The sequence below is a fragment of the Equus caballus genome, chromosome 4, assembly GCF_041296265.1.
Source record: "Equus caballus isolate H_3958 breed thoroughbred chromosome 4, TB-T2T, whole genome shotgun sequence".
Taxonomy (NCBI): domain Eukaryota; kingdom Metazoa; phylum Chordata; class Mammalia; order Perissodactyla; family Equidae; genus Equus; species Equus caballus.
Genome location: NC_091687.1, coordinates 45,978,800 through 45,997,952, shown reverse-complemented (window position 1 = coordinate 45,997,952; position 19,153 = coordinate 45,978,800). Strand labels below are relative to the sequence as shown.

Genomic DNA, 19,153 nt, shown 5'->3' with positions numbered 1-19,153 from the left:
GTTTCCTTTCTTCTGCTGGGGTCCTATCAAGATCAAGGTTAAAGGAGTTACTTTGTAACCTGAGTTAGCCTGTTTCCTTCGCATGTCAACAGTCACCAATTGAATGTCTATGGAACTCAAACTGACAGAAAAAAAAGGTGGAAGCTAAGTGTTTGAAAGAGGAAGCCCATCCAGCTTCCCACACCTACGCATCTCGCGCTCTCACAGCCCACCCCCCCCCCCCCCCCCCCCCCCCACCCCCCCCCCCCCCCCCCCACCCCCCGGTGCTGCCCCCTGACTCAGGGAACCTTCGAAACTACGTGGTACAAATAAAGGCCAGGCTCCCTGTTCGATGATGGATCGTATAATCCACTCACAACCACATCCTATGCTTTTGTCAGGACTCTCCCCACCCCCCTGAAAGAGAGGAAAAGATGAATGTTGGCTCCACATATTTTTTCCATTGCATCCATTGTCTAGAAAATCCATCTATTTACATGAATTGCAAAAGCATCTAAATAGCTATTGAACTTTTGACACCTTGTATTGAAACTGCTTCCCCAAGTTATCCAGTTCATCTCAAAAATGAAATTAAGCCACTGAAATAAGTACTCAGACTACCTTGGCTCAATGAGACACACTGTGGTATGAAGTAAGGGTTTTATTCTGCAAACTCCCTTCCCCTCACTTGTTCTTCAACAATAGGTCAAACCACTCAAATTCTCTGGGCCTGTGCCTTCTCATCTGTAATATGAGGTGTTAGACTCACCAATCGATCAGGAGAGACCCATGTCATCCAAAGGAGCACCTTCTACCTCTCCACAAGTGTCAGCTGCCTATCCCTCGGTTAACCTCCACTCAGAGATGCTGAGGTCTAAAGTTGTGTGATTCTGTGGATCCCCCATTTGTAGCTGGTAAAATAATAATAACTGGTACTCCATAAGGCACATGCTATGTGCCAAGCACCGTCCTGTGTGCTTTTTATGTATATTAACTGACTTCATCCTCACCCCCCCCTCCCCAGGCAGGTACTGCCATCCTCTCCATTTTATAGCCCAGAACACTGAGGAGGAGAGTCGCTAAGTAGTTTGCCCAAGATCCTACATGTGGTAGGAGGCAGGCCAGATTGTGACACTGAGCCGTCTGATCCGGAATCTGTGCCTTCCACCATTCCGTTTGTCTCTGATGGCAACGTGCTTGCCCTACAGCTCCCTTCAGCCTTCTCCTGGGATGCTCCCAGAGAAGCAGGACTTGTAATGGCTAGCCTGGCCCTGGGCACACACAGGGACAGGAATAACTGGGTTGTCATGGAGGAGGAACGTGGGTGTGAGGAGGCAGCCTCCCTGTCAACAACAAAAGTTGGATGATATTCCAGAATAGAATATTTACTTATTTATTTATTTTTTGGTGAGGAAGATTCACCCCGCTCTAACATCTGTTGCCAGTCTTCTTCTTTTTTTTTTTGCTTGAGGAACATTTGCCCTGAGCTAATATCCATGCCAGACTTCCTCTATTTTCTATGTGGGATGCTGCCACAGCATGGCTGAGGAGTGGAGTAGGTCCACGCCCAGGATACAAACCCACAAACCCAGGCTGCTGAAGCAGAGCGTGCAGAACTTCAACCACTCGGCCATGGGACCAGCCCCAGAACAGAATATTTGAAATTGAGATTGTCTACAAAATTTTTGCCTGTGCTAGCAGCCACCCACACATTCACTCCAGTGCACTCCTGCTCAGTCTCGCCACCCTATCCTAGCTGTCTGTGAGGGCCAGGTGGAGCTGTATCCTCAGGGTCGGAGTGTCAGGAGGGCTGAGGGGGTACTGCTCCAGGCTACGGCCACACCACCTCCACACTCCTCCACACGCCATTCTGCTCTCCTTCGCCCTCTCTCTCTCCCTCCTGCATCTCTTCAGTCTTCTCCCCTCATCTCCGCATTCTCCGCTGCCTCCCTCCCTCTCTACTTTGGCCTCGCTCCTCCCTCTGCTCCCCAGTGCTCTGGGAGAATAGAAAGGAAGGAGGATTTACTAAGACAACAATTATATCTTCCTCCCGACACCCCCTTCAAGCTCTAGGAGAGCAAAACAAAGGAACTTAATTTAGGACTGAGTTGTACTGAAAATTTGAAGAAGGCGTTAATTTTAGCTAGGATTTCTAAGTTTCTGAAGTTACCAGCATGATAGGGACTTGGGTTGCCTGGGTCATACAGTGACAAGAAAATTGTACCTTCCTGAGGCTTCCTGAAGTGAGTAGGGGGAGAGCCAGCCGGAGGGGCTGCCTGAGGGGGAGACCAGGCAAGGCTGTTAGGCCTCATTTGACATTCTTCTCAATTCTCCATCAACATCCAAAATTTAATTTAGAAATAGACGCTGATACTGAAAAGATTACCATCTGCTCAGTATAAATGCACCAGGGCATCTTTTTAATTTAGTATTCTGCAAACCAAACTTAGGAGTCTTGTTCCAGATTCTTACAGACATACAGCCCTGTGTTCCTTCCTTCCGGATATTCTTTTGTTTTACCCAGTTCCAGGGTGCTGTTACCATCTGGGTGGGTTTCCATTTAAGGCTGATGTAACGTCAAGCTTTGGATTTTCTCCAAGTCATCTTTCCTCAACCAGAGCTCACTTCTTGCTGTTCCTGGCTTAGCCTGGCTCCAGGTAACTGATATTTCAAATGGCATAATGTGAAAGAAAAGACTGTGTGGCCCATTTCAAGATAGTTTGAACACAGAACAGGCACTCTCAGCATGAGCCAATGGATTTGTTTGTTCCATCAAAGCAGCAGCACTTTCCATGCCTGCTGAGGAGCATCTGCAAGTCTTGGCTATCTGTAGAATTCAAGTGCCTCTGTGAGTCCGTAGAAGGAACTTTGATAACCGTCTATTCCACCCTCATTTTATAGATGAGGAAATCAAGGAATCCCAGAAAGGTCTCTTGACTTGCCATGTTGTTACGGTTTTATCTACCATTCACATAAGGTCAAAACTCCTCACCGTGGCTTACAAGGTCCTTTACGGCCTGACTCTGGTCTCATTGTTGCCCATATCTTTACTTATCATGACTTAATGACTTTGTTCTGCTGGAGAACGATGTATTATGTTGGTAAGCTGGACTCCAGCCATAGTAAACTTCAGTGAGCCCAGCTCTACCCACCACTAGGCCTTGGCACATGCTCCCCCTCCCCTTAGAGCATGCCACGTACCTACACACCCATGATGCTTGCTTTACCTGGTTAACATCTCATCCTTCAGATCCTCAGCATTGATGTTCTTTAATCCAGGGAGCCTTCCTTGACTCCTTTCTCCCCCAAGAAGTCAGTGTTAGGTGTTTCTGCTCTCCATTCTCTTTACACCCAGTACTTAATCATTCCTCGTAGCTCACCTCATTGTAAAATTGATTTAATTTTCTGTCTCTTGCTTTCAGTTGTCATGGGCAGGGCCTGTGTTTGTGTTGCTCACCATCATATTTCCAGAACATGAATAGCTCAGTGCCTGGAATACAATAGATATTCAAAAAAAGACATTGGATGGATGGGTGGATGGCAAGAAGGGAGGGAGAGAGCAACTGACATTGAATCACTACATTAAAGAAAATAATCCTCAGACAATCTTAGGGGTTGATCCTCATGTCTGCTGAGCTATACGAAAATCCAGATTCGGCTTAGATTTATTGAGGGCCTCTCTAGCCTCTGTCCTCCCTGGTTTCACCTACAAGATTGTTTCATCCATCCAACAACGTAATGACACAGGAAGTTTTATCTACCATTTGCAGGTATGGAAACAGGGGCTCCGAGTGGAGCAGGCTTGGCCACCATGGCTGTGGTGTTCCCACTTTCCCCTTCACTGCCAACCCCACCCCAGAGCACCTCAGACTTGATTGTCAATCCAGCCTGGACTTCTGCTCTCCCAGCTAGTGAAATGCCATTCATGGTAAAGTGCTACTCTGGATGGTGTTATTTTGGCTCCACTTGCGGCTCTAGCTGGCCAGTGTTATTTCTGGCTGATTTATATTTTCCCTTATGTAAGTAAAGGGGGAAGGATTGCGCCAATAAAATTTTATATGTGTTTCCTGCAAATGGGTAGCACAGTTGACATATCAAAGGAACAGAGGGCTAGGACAGTCATTTTGTTCACGGAGCTCTCAGCACTCTCCTGCCCCTACCCCCACCACCCTTCTCCTGACAAGTTACTCTGAGATGGGGAGACAACCTCCCAGCCACCTCTTCATGTTAAAAATGCCTCAGCCAGCTAACACCAACTAAAGAAAAGTTGATGGCAATGACAGGAATATTAACAACACTAAGTTCTCTTCAAATAGCACTTTTTCCTGACAGAAGCCAAGACATTTGAAATCGGGCTTGGCATTCTGTCCATAATTAGCCTCATAGCACCCCTCCCCTAAAGAATTCCCAAAGAGATATGAAGGAGGGCGGAATTGCAGCTGAACTTAGTATTTTCTTTTTTTTAATATACAGCGAGTGTCACAGCTGTACCATTTTCTCCCCTCACATACATATAGTTGGATTGTTAGACTTATGCCTAATAGCTGTTCTGAGGGGAGACTGACTTGGCAAACTGTCTGTGGTTTCTGCTTCACACTATGGGACAAAGGAATAATGATACCTGTGTCTTTGTGAAAATTGGGAGGTATACTGTCCCCATCATCTTAGTCCCCAAAGAGGGACTCATCCTCCTTCATGTCCTCTGCTGCAGAGAAGTTCCCAAATCCGTAGATTCTAGATGTTGCTTTTATGGTTCATGAGTGTTTAGGTGAGCAATACTCAAAAATTCATAGTTAGAAAGGAATCCAATTACAAGACAGTTATTGTCTTTATAAAGGAATCTGCCATTATAATCCTTTAAACGATAGGCTTGAAAATATGGTTTGTTTTTCTGGTACTTTTAAAATATGACTTGATATACAGACACTTATTTGTAACTTTTCAGGAACGTGTCCATTACATAAAGTGAAGGGAGCTCCATTTTGACATGTGGATTTATTGTGCCTCCTTTAGGAATGTGTTCCATTTTATACTCTGAAAAATACGAGGCTTTGAACCTGCCTCTCTTTCCCAGTGTTCTCTGCAGCCATTTTTCAAAAGTGAATGTCGTGGATATTTTTGAAACGGGAAGAATGACCATGTTGAGCTCCCACTGTACCAAATAGCATACAGCAATCAATAGCAGTTAAAGCTGCAGGAGCTAGGGAGGCAGGTCCTGAAGCAGACCCCTCTGTTTCCCAGGAGGGCCTCTCTGCTTGTCCCAGCTCTGGCCTCAACCACGATGGCTGATCCTGATGGAGATGGTAACCCTGGCAGCCTCCCTGCAGACCATCTATGGCAGTGCTTCTGAGACTTACACTTGTGCGGCAATCCCTGAGGGTTTGTTAAGACAGTTTCCTGGGCTCCACCCCCAGGGATTCTGATTCATGTAGGTCAGCGTTGGCCATGAACTTGCATTTCTAACCAGCTCACAAGTGGTGCCCCTGCTGCTGGTGTGGGCACCACTCTTTGAGAACCACTGCTCTAAGAGAATGAGGCCAGGCTGCAGGGGCTGGTGGAAAGGTTGCATGGGTTCTGTTGAGCAAAAGCTGGTCTTGACTACACTTGGTGTCAGGGAGAGGATTGTAGGGGATAAGGTAAAATTTACCCACTTAGAGTCTACCTCTTTCAGCTTTATTTGGCACACAATGGAACTGCAATTTTGACTTTCCACATTTACCACTGTTTTATATGATTTCGGTTTAGAAGGAAAATGCTCGTGGGCCAATTTTCTAGGAACTAGGTAGGTTATGTTACTCCTGTATTACACCAAATACTGGTAATTTTTAAAAATTGCTTTATTGAACTATAATGTACATAGCACAAATCCACCCATTGTAAGAGAACAGTTCAAGGATTTCTAATAAATGTATGTTGTGCAACCATCACCACAGTCCAGTCTTAGAACATTTCCATCATCCCAGAAAGTTCCCTCAAGATCGGTGCTTTTGTTTATGAATTATGTTAACTACACGTTCAGGTACCCTTCCAATGGATAACAATACTTTTTAAAGCCCTCTGTATGTTTTCATTGTTTTAGACCCAATAAATAGGTTATAGGCCACCTGTTTCATTTGTCATTGGTTAGTCTTCTTAGAGAAGCTTGTATGCCACTTGCCTAAAATGAAAAAATTCAACCAGTGAGTATTGTAGCATCTACTGTGCCAACCGTTGCTTTGCCGTCTCTTAAAATAAGGCTTCATAAGTGCACTTCTCATGGTTTAAAAGAGTTCTTCAATAATATATCTTGATTCAGCACCCATTGTGTGCCAGGAGGTGCACTAACAGACATAAAGGGGAATAATGCGTGGCTTTTGCCTTCAAGAGGCTCACACCTCTAGGAGATGAGACAAAAATGCAAGCTAATAAATATAGTATGATTCTAATTAAGTCCCTAATTACAAATCTTAGAATGTCAGGGTAAATAAACAGCATTAAATCTTATTGTTTTGTGGCATATACTGAGTGGCTTTCTTGCTCCAGAAACTGGTTTCACTACCCCAGCTGGCCTCTGTCATCCAAACATGATGTCATGAGGGCCTTATCAAAGGCAAAACCTTTTCTGTAGAAAACGTGTGACCAGAGCATGCCAATAAAAGGATACAGTTTTAACTATGATAGACCCGACAGTGATGCATCATCTGATGGTCTGCCTTTCACAGTGAGAATCAACAAGGAACTTAGTCCACAAACACCTACCTGAACTGCGTTAGGTATTTTGGAGCACATTGAAGAAGCAATTCCTGGTCTTATTGAGAAGACAGGACTTAACACATACAGAAAACAGGCGTGTAAAGAGGCATATGGTAAAGTTCTAAATTAGGTGTGAGTCATGCCAAAACATCCAGCACAGACAGGAAATGCTGTGGGGAACTAGGCTTGCTCCCTGCAAAGCAGGACTGCGGAATGCCTCTGAATCATTAGGGGCAGAGAGAGCACAGGGGCTTTACAGAATGTTGGGTTATACCAGCTAAACACCATTGTAGTGTACGGCAGGCAGCAAGTTAAGGGGGCTTCCTTCCCCCTCATATATTTGGCTTGGATTTCTGTTTATTTTTCTATATTAACTAAACTTCCTAATTTAAATCAACTGTGTAGAAAATAAATGAACTGAATCATATTAGAAGTAGAGAGGACCCGCAGTTTACTAGTTCTATTGCTACATGTAATGGTGTTCACTTTTTAAAGTCTTCCCCATTTGTGACAGAAAAACAAGGCACTTGATTTCCTTGGAACGCTATTGATAATCTTTAGTGTGAACATGAAATGATGTTACTTGAGAAGAAAAATGGGCAAAGATGTATTAACCTTAGCAATTTCTCATTGCTTCTCAAAATCCAATCTTTTCCCTAGTTTTCAATACTTTTGAGTTGGGCATGATTATACCTATCTACTCTCCCTTAAAATGTGTTTCGGGTATGAGTAACGTGGGACAAGGGTCTGTCACACCACCCCCTTCCCTTTCTTTGGGGGCTACCGTGGTTGACAACCACGTGTGCCCAGCACAGGTGGGACAGTGTGACTGCTCTTCCCTAGATCTAACGAGCTCTGGTTTTGAACATTAGGCTGGTCAAAGAGCAATGTCAATCCTCCTCCTTCTCCATGGCCAGCACCAAAGGCAAGCAGTCCCAATGACAACAGCCCTGCAGTGAAAGGTAATACAGTGTTTTATCCCCCTGAAATGAAAGCCACCTTCCTTTCCACTGGCCTAACACTATTTTCTGTATTTCTTTACTAATTTCCATTTGAGCACTTAGGGTTGAAATGAGAGGCTATTCGGGTGCAGAGTTTTGCATGATCCTAAGAGTTACATCCTGACTTTTTTTCTGGCTTACTGTCCTAATTCATAATTCACTTTTTCAAATTTAATGAGGAGGGATCAAATATATCTGTCTCCATGTGACTGGGTGCTCCCCAAGATTGGGTGGAAACAGCATGGGAGGAAAGACCTCTGAGGTTTGCTGTCTTTCGCTGAAAATACCATTGCCACCACCAAACAAAGCCTTTAATTAGTGCTCTTCACAAAGAGCCAGGTTTCTTAGTTGTCAAAAGAGGGCCTTTCAAGTTCATGAGATCTGTTCTCTTCTTGAGACAGGGCCCCAAAGGGAACATCTGCTCGACTGAAGATCTCATCTGTATTTGCAGCTCACGCTCTCTTCCTTTGGTCTTCACCCACTTTCCCCTTCTTGACCTCAGGAAGTTAGGGGAAGTGTCTATTATCATCAAAAAACATTCCCGTGATGTTCTTTTAGGGGGTGTGCGGATAGTTGCACCTGGTTTTCCCTCCAACAGAGGAGGTCTGGGGGATGTGAGGATTGCCCCAAAGTATAGTCACCTGGTTCCTCACAGCAGGGCCACACCCACTCTGAGGGCCTTCTAAGACCTTTGCACAAGTTGGGAGGAAGGGGAAATGAGCATGTAGCATATTTTCACTGGAGATACTTCTAAGATATCTTGATTTTCTCTATCCAGAATAGACAAATCCTCCTAAATCAGTCTTGCCTCATACAATTTCCTTGTGTGCCCTCCTACACGATTAAAGAAAGCTGACTTCCTTGTTTTTAGTTGTTTTTCCCCCACCCCAACCAACTATACTGAGATCTCTCAAGTCTCAGTTTATCACATCAAAATAAGCCAAGTGTTTTGAGGGCTAACTCCTCACAGAACTCAGTTAGTGTCACATGGTAATAACTTGCATGTTACTAACTAGTCCTGCTTGTAGTAACTTATCTCTGTAATAGATGCATTGTTATCTCATTATAAAGTGAAATATCTGCAACAGAGTTTGACAAAAAGCCAAAGGGAGGGCAATCAGAAATACGAAGTGCTCAGTATACCGTCTTAACATTTCAGGGCCATTTTGTTGGGAAGACCAAAGGCCCTGTTTATGTTGGTGGATTCCCATCGCTCTAATATAACCACTCTTAGCAACTTGTCCTCCCAATATTCTTTGAGACTCTCTTAGGCAGATGGCAAGCACCTTCCTAGCTGCTCTCAGCTAGAAGGAGAACCTGTCAGAGAGACATATTCTTCATGCTTTTGATACTCCCACCTGTTGGAGATGGAAAAAAGCATGGGTCATCCAAGCCAGTGAACTTTGATGCTCATGTGGGATGATTTATATAAAGAGGAACCTCCTACTTATTTAGGAATCACTTGCATCAGGCACTCTTTTGAAAATCTTCTCCTCATCTGGAAGATAATTTGGCTCTATTATAGTGGTAATCAGGAAGTCAGGGCAGGTGTTTCAGTGAAGGAGCAGCTGAGGGAAGTACTCCAGGGAGGCTGAAGGGTGAGGGGTGTGGGGTGTTTTAGAGCCCACGGGAGAAGGGAAGGCATGTGGAGGGCCTCCTTCCTCTGACAGGAGAGGGGTGAATGTGGTGACTTTTATCAAAGAGGAGAAGCCAGGCCTAGGTGCCAACCCCTTCTTGGAAGCCTGAAAAAAGTGGCCATGGTATTTCTGTTGTCCCAGCAGATATGACAAGATTCTTCCAGTGAACCCTGGAAGGCACCTTGCTTCCTCAGCCATTCAGTCTGACTTCTGAAATAACTATGGTATTTCTTGGTTGTGGTAGAGTGGCAGGGTCTGAGGCAACTCTCTGGGCTGTGGCCATCTGCTGGGGTGGGGGTGAGATGGGAGTTAACACAAGAGTTCATTCTTCACTGAGCTTTAGGCCGTGGTTTTGAAATTATTACTCAGCCGACCAACGGGGGGACGTGGAATTCCCTAACTCGCTTTAGAGCCAGAGCATTATGGGGTTTGTCTGATTGAGCATCCTCCTTTTCCAGAGGAGCCTGGACCCTCCCGTGTGCAGGAGGGCAGAAGTGGGCACTTGGAAGGCGGGCGTGCTGATGCTTCTCCTTCTCTCCCCAGAGCCTGCCAAGGCTGCTTCGGACCTGACTGCCTGGTTCAGCCTCTTTGCTGACCTCGACCCATTATCAAATCCTGATGCTGTTGGGAAAACGGATAAAGAACATGAACTGCTCAATGCATGAATCTGCAGCCTCCGGGACGGAGCCCGTGCCACCCCTGAACAGCGCGCCGGGGGCTCGCGGTCGTCTGAAGTGATCAGTATGCTGTTTTACTGTTGACGTGCCATTTTAATAAAATGAAGGGTCAAAGGCCCTGTTTATATTGGTATAATTATTTACTCTTATTTGGTATAAAGGGTTTTAGTGTATTCTCTATGTGGACCTAAACAATACAGGATTGTCGCGGAGTGGTTTCCAGGCCGGCGGCTCTCCTGCCAACACCCGCGTTGTGGCTGCTGCTGTGTCACTCGGCTGCCGTGAGATCCAAGTTCAGATCATAAACCTACTTTGTGTTAGGTTTAAATAACGTATCCTACAGCCTCAGAGGCAGCCAGAGGCTAATGAAACTTAAATGCCTCCTCTGTACCCCCTGCCTCTGTCCCCCTTTGAGGGGGGCTGCAGGAAAATGCCCCTTCCTGCCAACCCACTTTCCAGGGAGCTCTGGACGAAGGTCTGGCCAACCAAAGACACTGTCCCCCAGCCCTTGCCCGGTGGACTGTGTTCTCTCACAGGCAGAAGAGCTTGGCTGTCTCTGCTTCACGAACCTTTCTATGGAAAGCAGCCATGTCTGCAGATACGTGTCTCCTTTGTCCTCTCCATGGCTGGAATTCAAAAGCATGTATTTCTGGAGCCCTTTGTGACATTAACTGTTTGTTTGTTTTTTTTTTTAATTAAACAGAAAAAATATTTGACATGCAAAGTTAATAAATGAGTTTGTTGCGGGGACTCAGTGGGGAGGTGCTGTGGGGGTGGGGGCTGGAGAGGGACAGAGGAGGAGGAAGGGTCCCACTGAACGAAGCTACTGACGTGACCCCTTGCATCCCCCAGATGCGGTGGCTGGGGGAGGAGGTTATGGCCTTCTGTTGCCTTGGGCAGAAGTGCATGATTTGCATGTGGGCACATAAGCGGCTCAGACACTCCCCTAGTGTTAGAGACCCCAGAGCTGGCGCCTCTTCTCCCCTCCCGGATCACCAGTGACATGCTAAGTGAGAGGCCACACACATCCACAGAAGCCTGTGGCACCCCTTTCAGTGAGCCTTTGGCCCTGAGCGGGGGTGGAATTGATAGCCGGCAAACGGTTCTACATGCTCAGTTGGGCCAGGGAAGCTTTGGCTACACTCCTGCGGCCTCATCCTCAGCTCTGAAAGGGTCGCCTGGGGCCACTTCCTCAAACACACAGGAACACTGGGCTTCCCGGCTCCTCCTGGAAGGGCCCGGCCCCAGCAGTAGCCACCGTCCTCTGCAAGGCAGCCTGGGGCTGGGTGACTGCTGGAGGGACCTCTTCCATGCGGGAGAGACGGGCAGGTGTAACGGGTCTGGGGACTCCGCGAGTTGTGTAGCTTCTGTGGCTCTGCTCACTTCCCAGCCAGCACGGGGCCGTCCACGGAGTCTAGTTTGTTCGAATCTTACTTAGCAACTCCTCAGCCGGGATTCGTGGTCTTTGAGGAGATGAAGACACAGCCCCAGGGCCCCACCTTGCTGCCCTCCACATTGTACCCCGTAAGACCCCTCTCGTCTCTGGGCCTGTGCACTTGCAGCGTACTCCACCCAGGATGCCGGCCTCTCCTTACTTAGCCACCATCACAATGCTGCCCACCCCGCAGGGGCTTCCTCAGTCCCACCTCCTCCGCCGGGACTTCTCCAAGTGCAGCCCCCCCGTTTTTCTTTGAGCGACGGCCCCTCATCTCTCCCTGACCATTCCCCTGGCTTTCTAACGCTGCGCTGTGTGCGTCCGCCTCTACCGCTAGGTTTGCAATCCCATTGAACAAGGTCCCTATTTCCCCAAATCTTCTGTCTCCCCAGTAACCAGCACCCTCGAGCCACCTTGTAAGCACTGGATTAGCGGTTGCTGGATGGAGCTGCCCTGTGTGGAATGCGGATTAAAGGCTCCTGGTTTCATCCTGGGTCACATTTGCTTGCAGCCGTGGAAACCCACAGCAGCGCAGCGAGGAGATGAAGCGGGCGGGGCTGGCTCCTCCATCCAGGCTGGAGGCCCCGGGAGCTGGCGGGGCAGAGGGGCCGAGGGCCGGGGGTGGGGTGGGGGTTCTTCTGTGTTCAATGGGTTGCTTTAAATACTAGCAGGTTGCATTTTGAAGTTGATCTGTGGGCGAAGGGGAACTGAGCATGGCGGTGATTGCACAGGCTTCGCTACAAGTAAAAGAATTGCACATGGAGGCATTTTCTCCCTGAATTTTCTTTACATTTTTGTAAAATAAAAAAAAAGATTCAGTTCCCTTTCCCATCTGCAATCCACTTGGCCAGGCTCTTGATCCCCCTTGATAGGCGTGTTTTGATCCGGGCTCACACAAAGCCCCCTCGGCCACCTCTCCGGTTTAAGGAGAAGCAGCTGCTGCCTGATTCTCTTTTAGGCCGCCTGTGTGCCGGCCCCATTCCTCGGGGGCCCACCTCGGGCCCCGCCCCAGCCGCCATGAAGAAGACAAAGGTGCCCCACTCTCTTCACACCGAGTCTTGCTTCTCCCTCATTTTCATCCCGTGTTGTGAGCCAGTCTGAACAATTGCACTGGAACCCTCAGGGGAATTCGGAGAGCACCTGCTCCTTGAAAACGTCCCTGTCCTTTGAGGTGATCTGCGAGTCTCACTCCCCTTCTCCCCCGCCCCAGCCAAGATATAAAGAACATGCAAATTTAAAGGAGGGAGCCAGCAACGTTTCTATTTCCTCCTTTCTTACTTCTTTTCCCAGCTGGCACGGGTTTTGGGTGTACTTTATAGATTCATTGCCTTCAAAATGTAATTTTAGAAATGTCAAGTTGATGTTGAGTTCTGGGAAAGTGAGAAAAGCATCCATCAGCTTCAGAATTAGAAATGCACCAACTTAGAAAGAACCAGCCCTTTCTGTCAGAGGTTTTCGCCCAAGAAAATGTGACCTGCTCAGAGTTGGCAGCCCTGAGTTGCCAGTGTGCATGTGGGTGGGGCTCACCATCATGCTGGGGCCAGTCTTTACACTGGGTGTGGGGCCTGGGCTGAGGCCCCCGAAGGTGCCATGTGAAGCTGCCTCGCCATCTGGGTCAGGATGGCACCTGCCAGACCGCTCCTGCCTTCTGCGCATGCTCCAGCTCCAGGAGCCAGCTAACTGAATTCCACATTTCCCTCTCAGAGACCACTGCAGAGAGACCCCCTCCCCAGGGGCCGACCCTGGCGCAGGGCTAAGTATTAGCACTACTGATTTTGCCAATATATTAAAGTTGCGTCTGTCTTTGTGATCAACTAGTGTCCTCCAGACAGGCCACAGCAGTTAATCCTGTGCTTTGACTTAAGCTGTCTCCTCAGTTCTCTGACTGGCACCAGTCACAGAGCAGTGATGTAGGTTTCTTCAGCTTTGTTGGAAAACAGAGTTCAGCTTAGAGCCAACTCTGAATGATTGGCAACGGCTGCCAAGAATTCTGCATTGAGAAGGATTCTGATAAATGAATGATGTTTGTGATGGGTATGGGGCAAGGAGTGGTGGCAATGGTGCTACATATTTACCAACACTGCATTAGACCTTGTCTTTCATGGGGCTTTTAGAGTTAACTTATTCTTCTTTTTATTTTTTTTAATCAAAAATAACTAGGATTCTGGAACCCTGAGAGAGGGCATGTATGGATGAGAAAAGCAGAAAGTTCAAAGAACGCATTACTACTGAAATCTAATTCAACTCAAATTCACTTAAACAGCAACGAAAAGGTGGGGGTGGATTTGTTTGCTCAGGTAACTGAAAAGTCCACGGGTAGGTTTCAAGCATGGCTGGATCTAGAGGCTCAGGAGATATTCTCAGCTATTGTCCACTCTTCAGCTTTCAGCTCTGATTCCTCTGTGTTGTTGCATTCCAATAGACTCTTCTCATAAGGAGGCAAAATGACCACCAGCATCTCTAGCCAAAGTCTTAGAATTTAGCCTGCCTTGGGTCCTGTGTCCAATCTTCAGTCAATTACTGGAATCAAGGGATGTGGGGGTAGGAAATAGACTGTTTGCCCAGCTTTTCAAGTGCCTGTCCTTGAAGCATGACCCTCAAGGACTGGGAATGGAGAAAAGATAGTTCCTCAAGGGAAAACTGGGGTGCTATTATTAGAGGAAGAGGGAATGAATGCTGGGCAGGAAAATGTGATAGAGATCCACTCTGGCTTCCACTGGAATGCCTTTGAGGAGACACTGGTGTAGTCTTTCCAGAGGGGTATGAAACAGGGGGGTTAAAGACCTGGAAAGTTTTCCAAAAACCCCACTATAGGGACCCCTTCTGAGGCCATCCCAGGCACTGGGGCTGCAAGGCTTGTGCTCTCAGTGGCCCATTGAGGATACCTACCTTGCAGCTCTCTTACAGCTGACTTCAAGGATTCAAAAGGATCCTAGAGCTCTTTGTATCCAACCCACTTATATCTAGGTGAGGAAACCAAGGAACCCAAGGAACGGAAGAAAATGATGTTAGTGGAAAACCAGGATCAGAATCCACATTGCCCGTCTCCTACCTAGGTCAAGGCTTCTTTTACTTCAAGGTGTTTGCCGGAAACTGAGAGTTGAAAAGAAGAATTCAAAGACATGTACTCATCACAAGAAAGAAAAATTGGTAACTGTGTATGGTAACGGACATTAACTAGACTTATTGTAGTGATCATTTTGCAAAATACACAAATATTGAATTATACCTCAATAAAAAATAAAAACAAAGACACACAAAACTCCTTTAAGAACCAATCTCTCTTTTCTCCCCTCCTAACACCTTCTTTTTTTTTAGGCCAATTATTAAATGCACCCTTTGGGGATAGAATCTAGGACGGTGGTATAGGGCAGTTGGTAAGAGTGTGGGTTCTGGGGCTGGGCCAGTGGCGTAGTGGTTAAGTTTGCACACTCTACTTCGACAGCCCACATAATAGGGACAGTAGCATTCCCTGTCTCAGGAAGTTATTACAAAGACTAAGTGAGTTGATGCCCCAAAGACATTAGCATTGTGTGGGCAACTACTGCACATGAGTATGGCCACTAGTGTCACAGAAGGTCACTGGCTTGGTAAATGTTATTGAAGTAGGCATGGGGGGCTGCTCCCTCCCCGCGACCTTCCATTAGACTCTCAAAGCCCCATCTTCTCTCCTCATCACTTATTAACTCATTCCTAAACATCAGGGGAATGGAGGAAGGTAGGCAGATGGGACTAGAAAATCTAATGAATAAGTTGTCCCTCATTTTTCCATAAAGTTGGACAAGATTCCATGCTGAGACTAGGAGAAATGAAATGGGTTCTCTGCCAGGCAAAAGGGACATGCTGCAAAACTTGCCAATCTTAAAGGTATTTTTAACACAAGCCACTAACCAGAACACTGATCAAAAAAATTGGGATGCAGAGCAATTGGATGTCTTACACATTGTTGATGGGAAAGCAAAGTGGAACACCCACTTTGGAAAACAGTTTGGCCATTTCACAGAAAGTTAAACACACACTTACCATACAACCCAGCATCCTACGCCTAGGAATTCAACCTAGAGAAAAAAAAATCTTACGTTCACACAAAAACTTGCCTGTGAATGTTTGTAGCAACTTTACTCATAATCTACAAAACCTGAAAACAACCCAAATATCCTTCACCTGGTGAGTGGATAAACAAACTGTGGCAATGCATGCTATGGGATATTATTTACCAGTGAACGTGAACAAACTATTGATTCATGAAACAACATCATGATTCGTGTTGATATCATGTACCCCTGAGATGATGCAATGATAAGGGCATTTCACCTCTGTAGTCTTCTTTCCCCAAAATCATAACCCAGACTAGAAATAAGAGAAATATCAAACTCAAATTGAGGGATATTCTACAAAACACCTCACCAGTACTCTTCAAAAGTATCAAGGTCATGAAAAACAAGAAAAGACTGAGAACCACCCCAGATGGCAGGAAATTAAGGAGCCATGACAATTAAACGTCATTTGGAATCCTGGACTCGATTGCAAAACAGAAAAAGAACATTAGTGGAAAAATGGATGAAACCCAAATAAGTCTATAGTTTAGTTAATAGTATTGTACCAATGTTAGCTGCTTAATTTTGACAACTGTCCTATAGCTATGGAAGGTGTTAGTATTAGGGGAAGCTGGGTAAGGAAATTTGTAGTGTCTTTGCAACTTTTCTGTCAATCTAAAAGTATTACAAAATAAAAAGGGTTTTTTGTTTTAAAGGCTAAATACTGTGTGCTTCCATTTGGATGCCATTTTGGCTACGGCAAACCCATAAGGACAGATATCAGATCAGTGCTGCCAGGGGCTGAGCTTGGGAGAGGTGCTGACTCCAAAGGGGCTCAAGAGAAATTTGGGGGATGGTGGAACTCTTCTATAAATTGATTATGTTGGAGCTTATATGACTGTATGCATTTGTCAAAATCCATAGAACCATATGCTAAAAAGGATGAATTTTACTGTATGTAACTTATACCTCATCAAGTATGGTTTTAAAGAAAAGAAATTGGATTCTAGACCCTCCACAAAGGGGTGCTGGTCTACAGGCTAGGAGAGCCTCTGAGATATGAGGTGAAGCAGACACTCAGATGGGGTTGCAGATTTAGGAGTCTGATCAGCCTGAAGCTCCAAAGAAGATCACACTATTCACAGTGGTGTTCTCGTGGGATGTGCACAGCATCCAGCTGAGGGTAAGTCAGGATAGGCCAGATTATGCTGCAGCAACAATCGCCACAAACTCTCAGGGGCTTAGAACAAGGACGCTTTCTTCCCTTCTCTCTCATGCTCTCTTTCCAGTGCGGGTCGGTGGGGCTCTGCCCCATAAACCTTCAGGGACTCATGCTTACCAAGCCTCACAGCCTCTAGCTGCTCACGTGGAACCTGGGAGCTGCTCAGTCGCTGCAGCAAGGAAGGGTAGAGCTGGAACGTCAGGCGTTGGCTGTTCTATGCTTCATCCAAGGAATGGCACACTCCTGCTCCTTCCACGGCCCACTGGCCACAAATGGCCACAAGCCTACCTGCCAGGGACTGGGAAATGGGACACGGTAGACAGAACAGTTCATGAGTACTGCCATTTCTGCCTTATAAAGCCTCTTGGTCTTTTTATTTTTCTTCTTCTTCTTAAAGCTTGGCACCTGAGCTAACAACTGTTGCCAATCTTTTTTTTCTCCTGCTTTTTCCCCCCAAATCTCCCCAGTACATAGCTGTATATTTTACTTGTGGGACCTTCTAGTTGTGGCATGTGGGATGCTGCCTCCTCATGGCCTGACGAGTGGTGCCATGTCCGTACCCAGGATCCGGGTGAAACCCTGGGCTGCCGAAGTGGAGCGCATGAACTTAACCACTCAGCCACGGGGCCGGCCCCAAGGCTCTTGGTCTTTAAAGTTGACTGAAAATGCTACAACAATAAAGTCTAGTTTGTTCAAAGGAAAGAAGAACGTCTATATGTATTAAAGGAGGAGCCTTTTGTGGGTTGTTTTGTTTTCTTTTTAGCAGACAAAGGTCTTACAATACTGGCAGTTCGATCCTCTTCCAGGAGGTTCGAAAAGTTCCGCATGAATGCACTGACATAGAGCAACATTCAAACTGTCTGTCACGGCCACGGCCCTCTTCTAAGCAATCTTGGCTCCCATTCTGCTGGGAGAGACTGTCGTCTTAGGCTCATAAGTCATGCTTTGAGCCACAGGACCTCCTGGTCTCAGCTGACTAGGTCAGGAAACCAATGTGGTAGGGCTGGCAGAATAACTTTTCACCCAGACAACAGTCAGAGTTTATCAGATTCTCCCTCCTTTGATTCTGAACTGGTGATGATATGAAAGAAGTTGTCAATGATAAGACAGTAGATACCAAAATTAACAGTAGCAATGCACACTTACTGTAAAGTGATAGGAGCCTGGAGTAAGAAACTATGACCAAGCAGAAGCAGAGAGATATAGACAAAATACACGCTGGAGGAGGGCAGATGGCTGGTAGTGGCCGGACTGTGGAGCCAGCCTGTGTCGCTCAGTCAGCATGAGTATCATTGCTCTCCTGCCGCTCATCTCAACTTCTGTGATCAACACTTTGATGGATCTCTTTGTATTTTCCTCTAAAAATAGGATCTTTGGCTTTAATACAAAGTAAACACCTATGTCCTGCCTTCTGATAATTAATTGATAGGAAACTGACCTGAGGGCCCCACTGTTCTCAACGTGCCCAAATGCTTACTGTAGAGTTCCCAAACATTTGGCCATACTCATTGAACCAGTGTTCTTCTGGAGAACGTGATTAACCTCAGTTGAATTCTGGGGCCCTACAGGCTCTCTATCAATCTTACCTGCCACCTCCCTGCCCCCTATTGCCTGACACTCTTGAAGCATTTCAGTAATATGTCCAAGTCCAAGTGCACTGAGATGCCCCTTCTCCTACTGCTGGGATCCACCCCCTGAGAACAATCCCATGATGTATAACTACTGGCCTCAGCATTACGGCAGGCCACTTCTTCATGACTTGCCCTAGAAGAAAGCTAATTGAAAGTGCTCAGGAAACCTCTGAACCCCGACAGGGACCTGCACCCGGGCCCCCTCTGGCAGCCAGGGGAGAGGCAATTGATTTTAGAAATGCTCGGTTCTCTGGGCTTTCTTCTCCAGCCACTTCACAGGGAACTCTTCTATTGATTTTGGTCCGACGTGTCTCCTTGCTGGTATTTCTGGCCCTAAATTGTGGTGCCCCAAGGGTCTGTTCCACAACTCGAGCATCCTCCACTGTCCCCCCATCCCCAGCACAAACAGAAAGCATTCTCAGAAACGACACAGCCCCTGACAGATCGACACCCTTGCTTCCATTCTCTTCCAGCAGTTCATTACTATTTCTGACAGCTAGGTTATAAACTCTTTCTGCAGTTATAAACTCTAGTCTGTCTAGGGATTTATGGACCTCTTAGCTTCAAGAGTGTTCTGTGCATCCTTTGAGATCATATGTAATTTTTTGTGAAAATGTACTTCTGTGGATTTTTTTTCCCCTAAGGAAATGGTCTAGAGCTTCCATAAATTCTCAAAGGGGTCAATGAACAATAAAAGTCAGAAACATTCATGCTAATCGTAGGTTTCACACTGCTGCAGACGGCACCAATGTGATTGGAACTTCCTGTGAGCGCTAAAAGCTTGTGTTATCCATGCGCAAGC

At 46.5% G+C, this 19,153-nt stretch overlaps 1 protein-coding gene across 34 annotated transcripts in view; it reads left to right on the top strand.

Moving 5' to 3' along the window:
- The window catches only part of ICA1 (islet cell autoantigen 1), a 142,203-nt gene extending 131,461 nt beyond the window's left edge, over positions 1-10,742 (top strand). For 20 of the 34 annotated variants that reach the window (XM_070264526.1, XM_070264524.1, XM_023639276.2 and 17 more), the window contains 2 exons: positions 7,584-7,673; positions 9,893-10,742. In XM_070264526.1, coding sequence (XP_070120627.1) covers positions 7,584-7,673; positions 9,893-10,014 — 212 coding nt within the window. In that variant the 3' untranslated portion in view covers positions 10,015-10,742. The remainder of the gene's footprint in view (positions 1-7,583; positions 7,674-9,892) is intronic. The other 14 variants (XM_070264533.1, XM_070264535.1, XM_070264546.1 and 11 more) reach the window with 1 other exon arrangement.
- Positions 10,743-19,153: the final 8,411 nt, after the last annotated feature.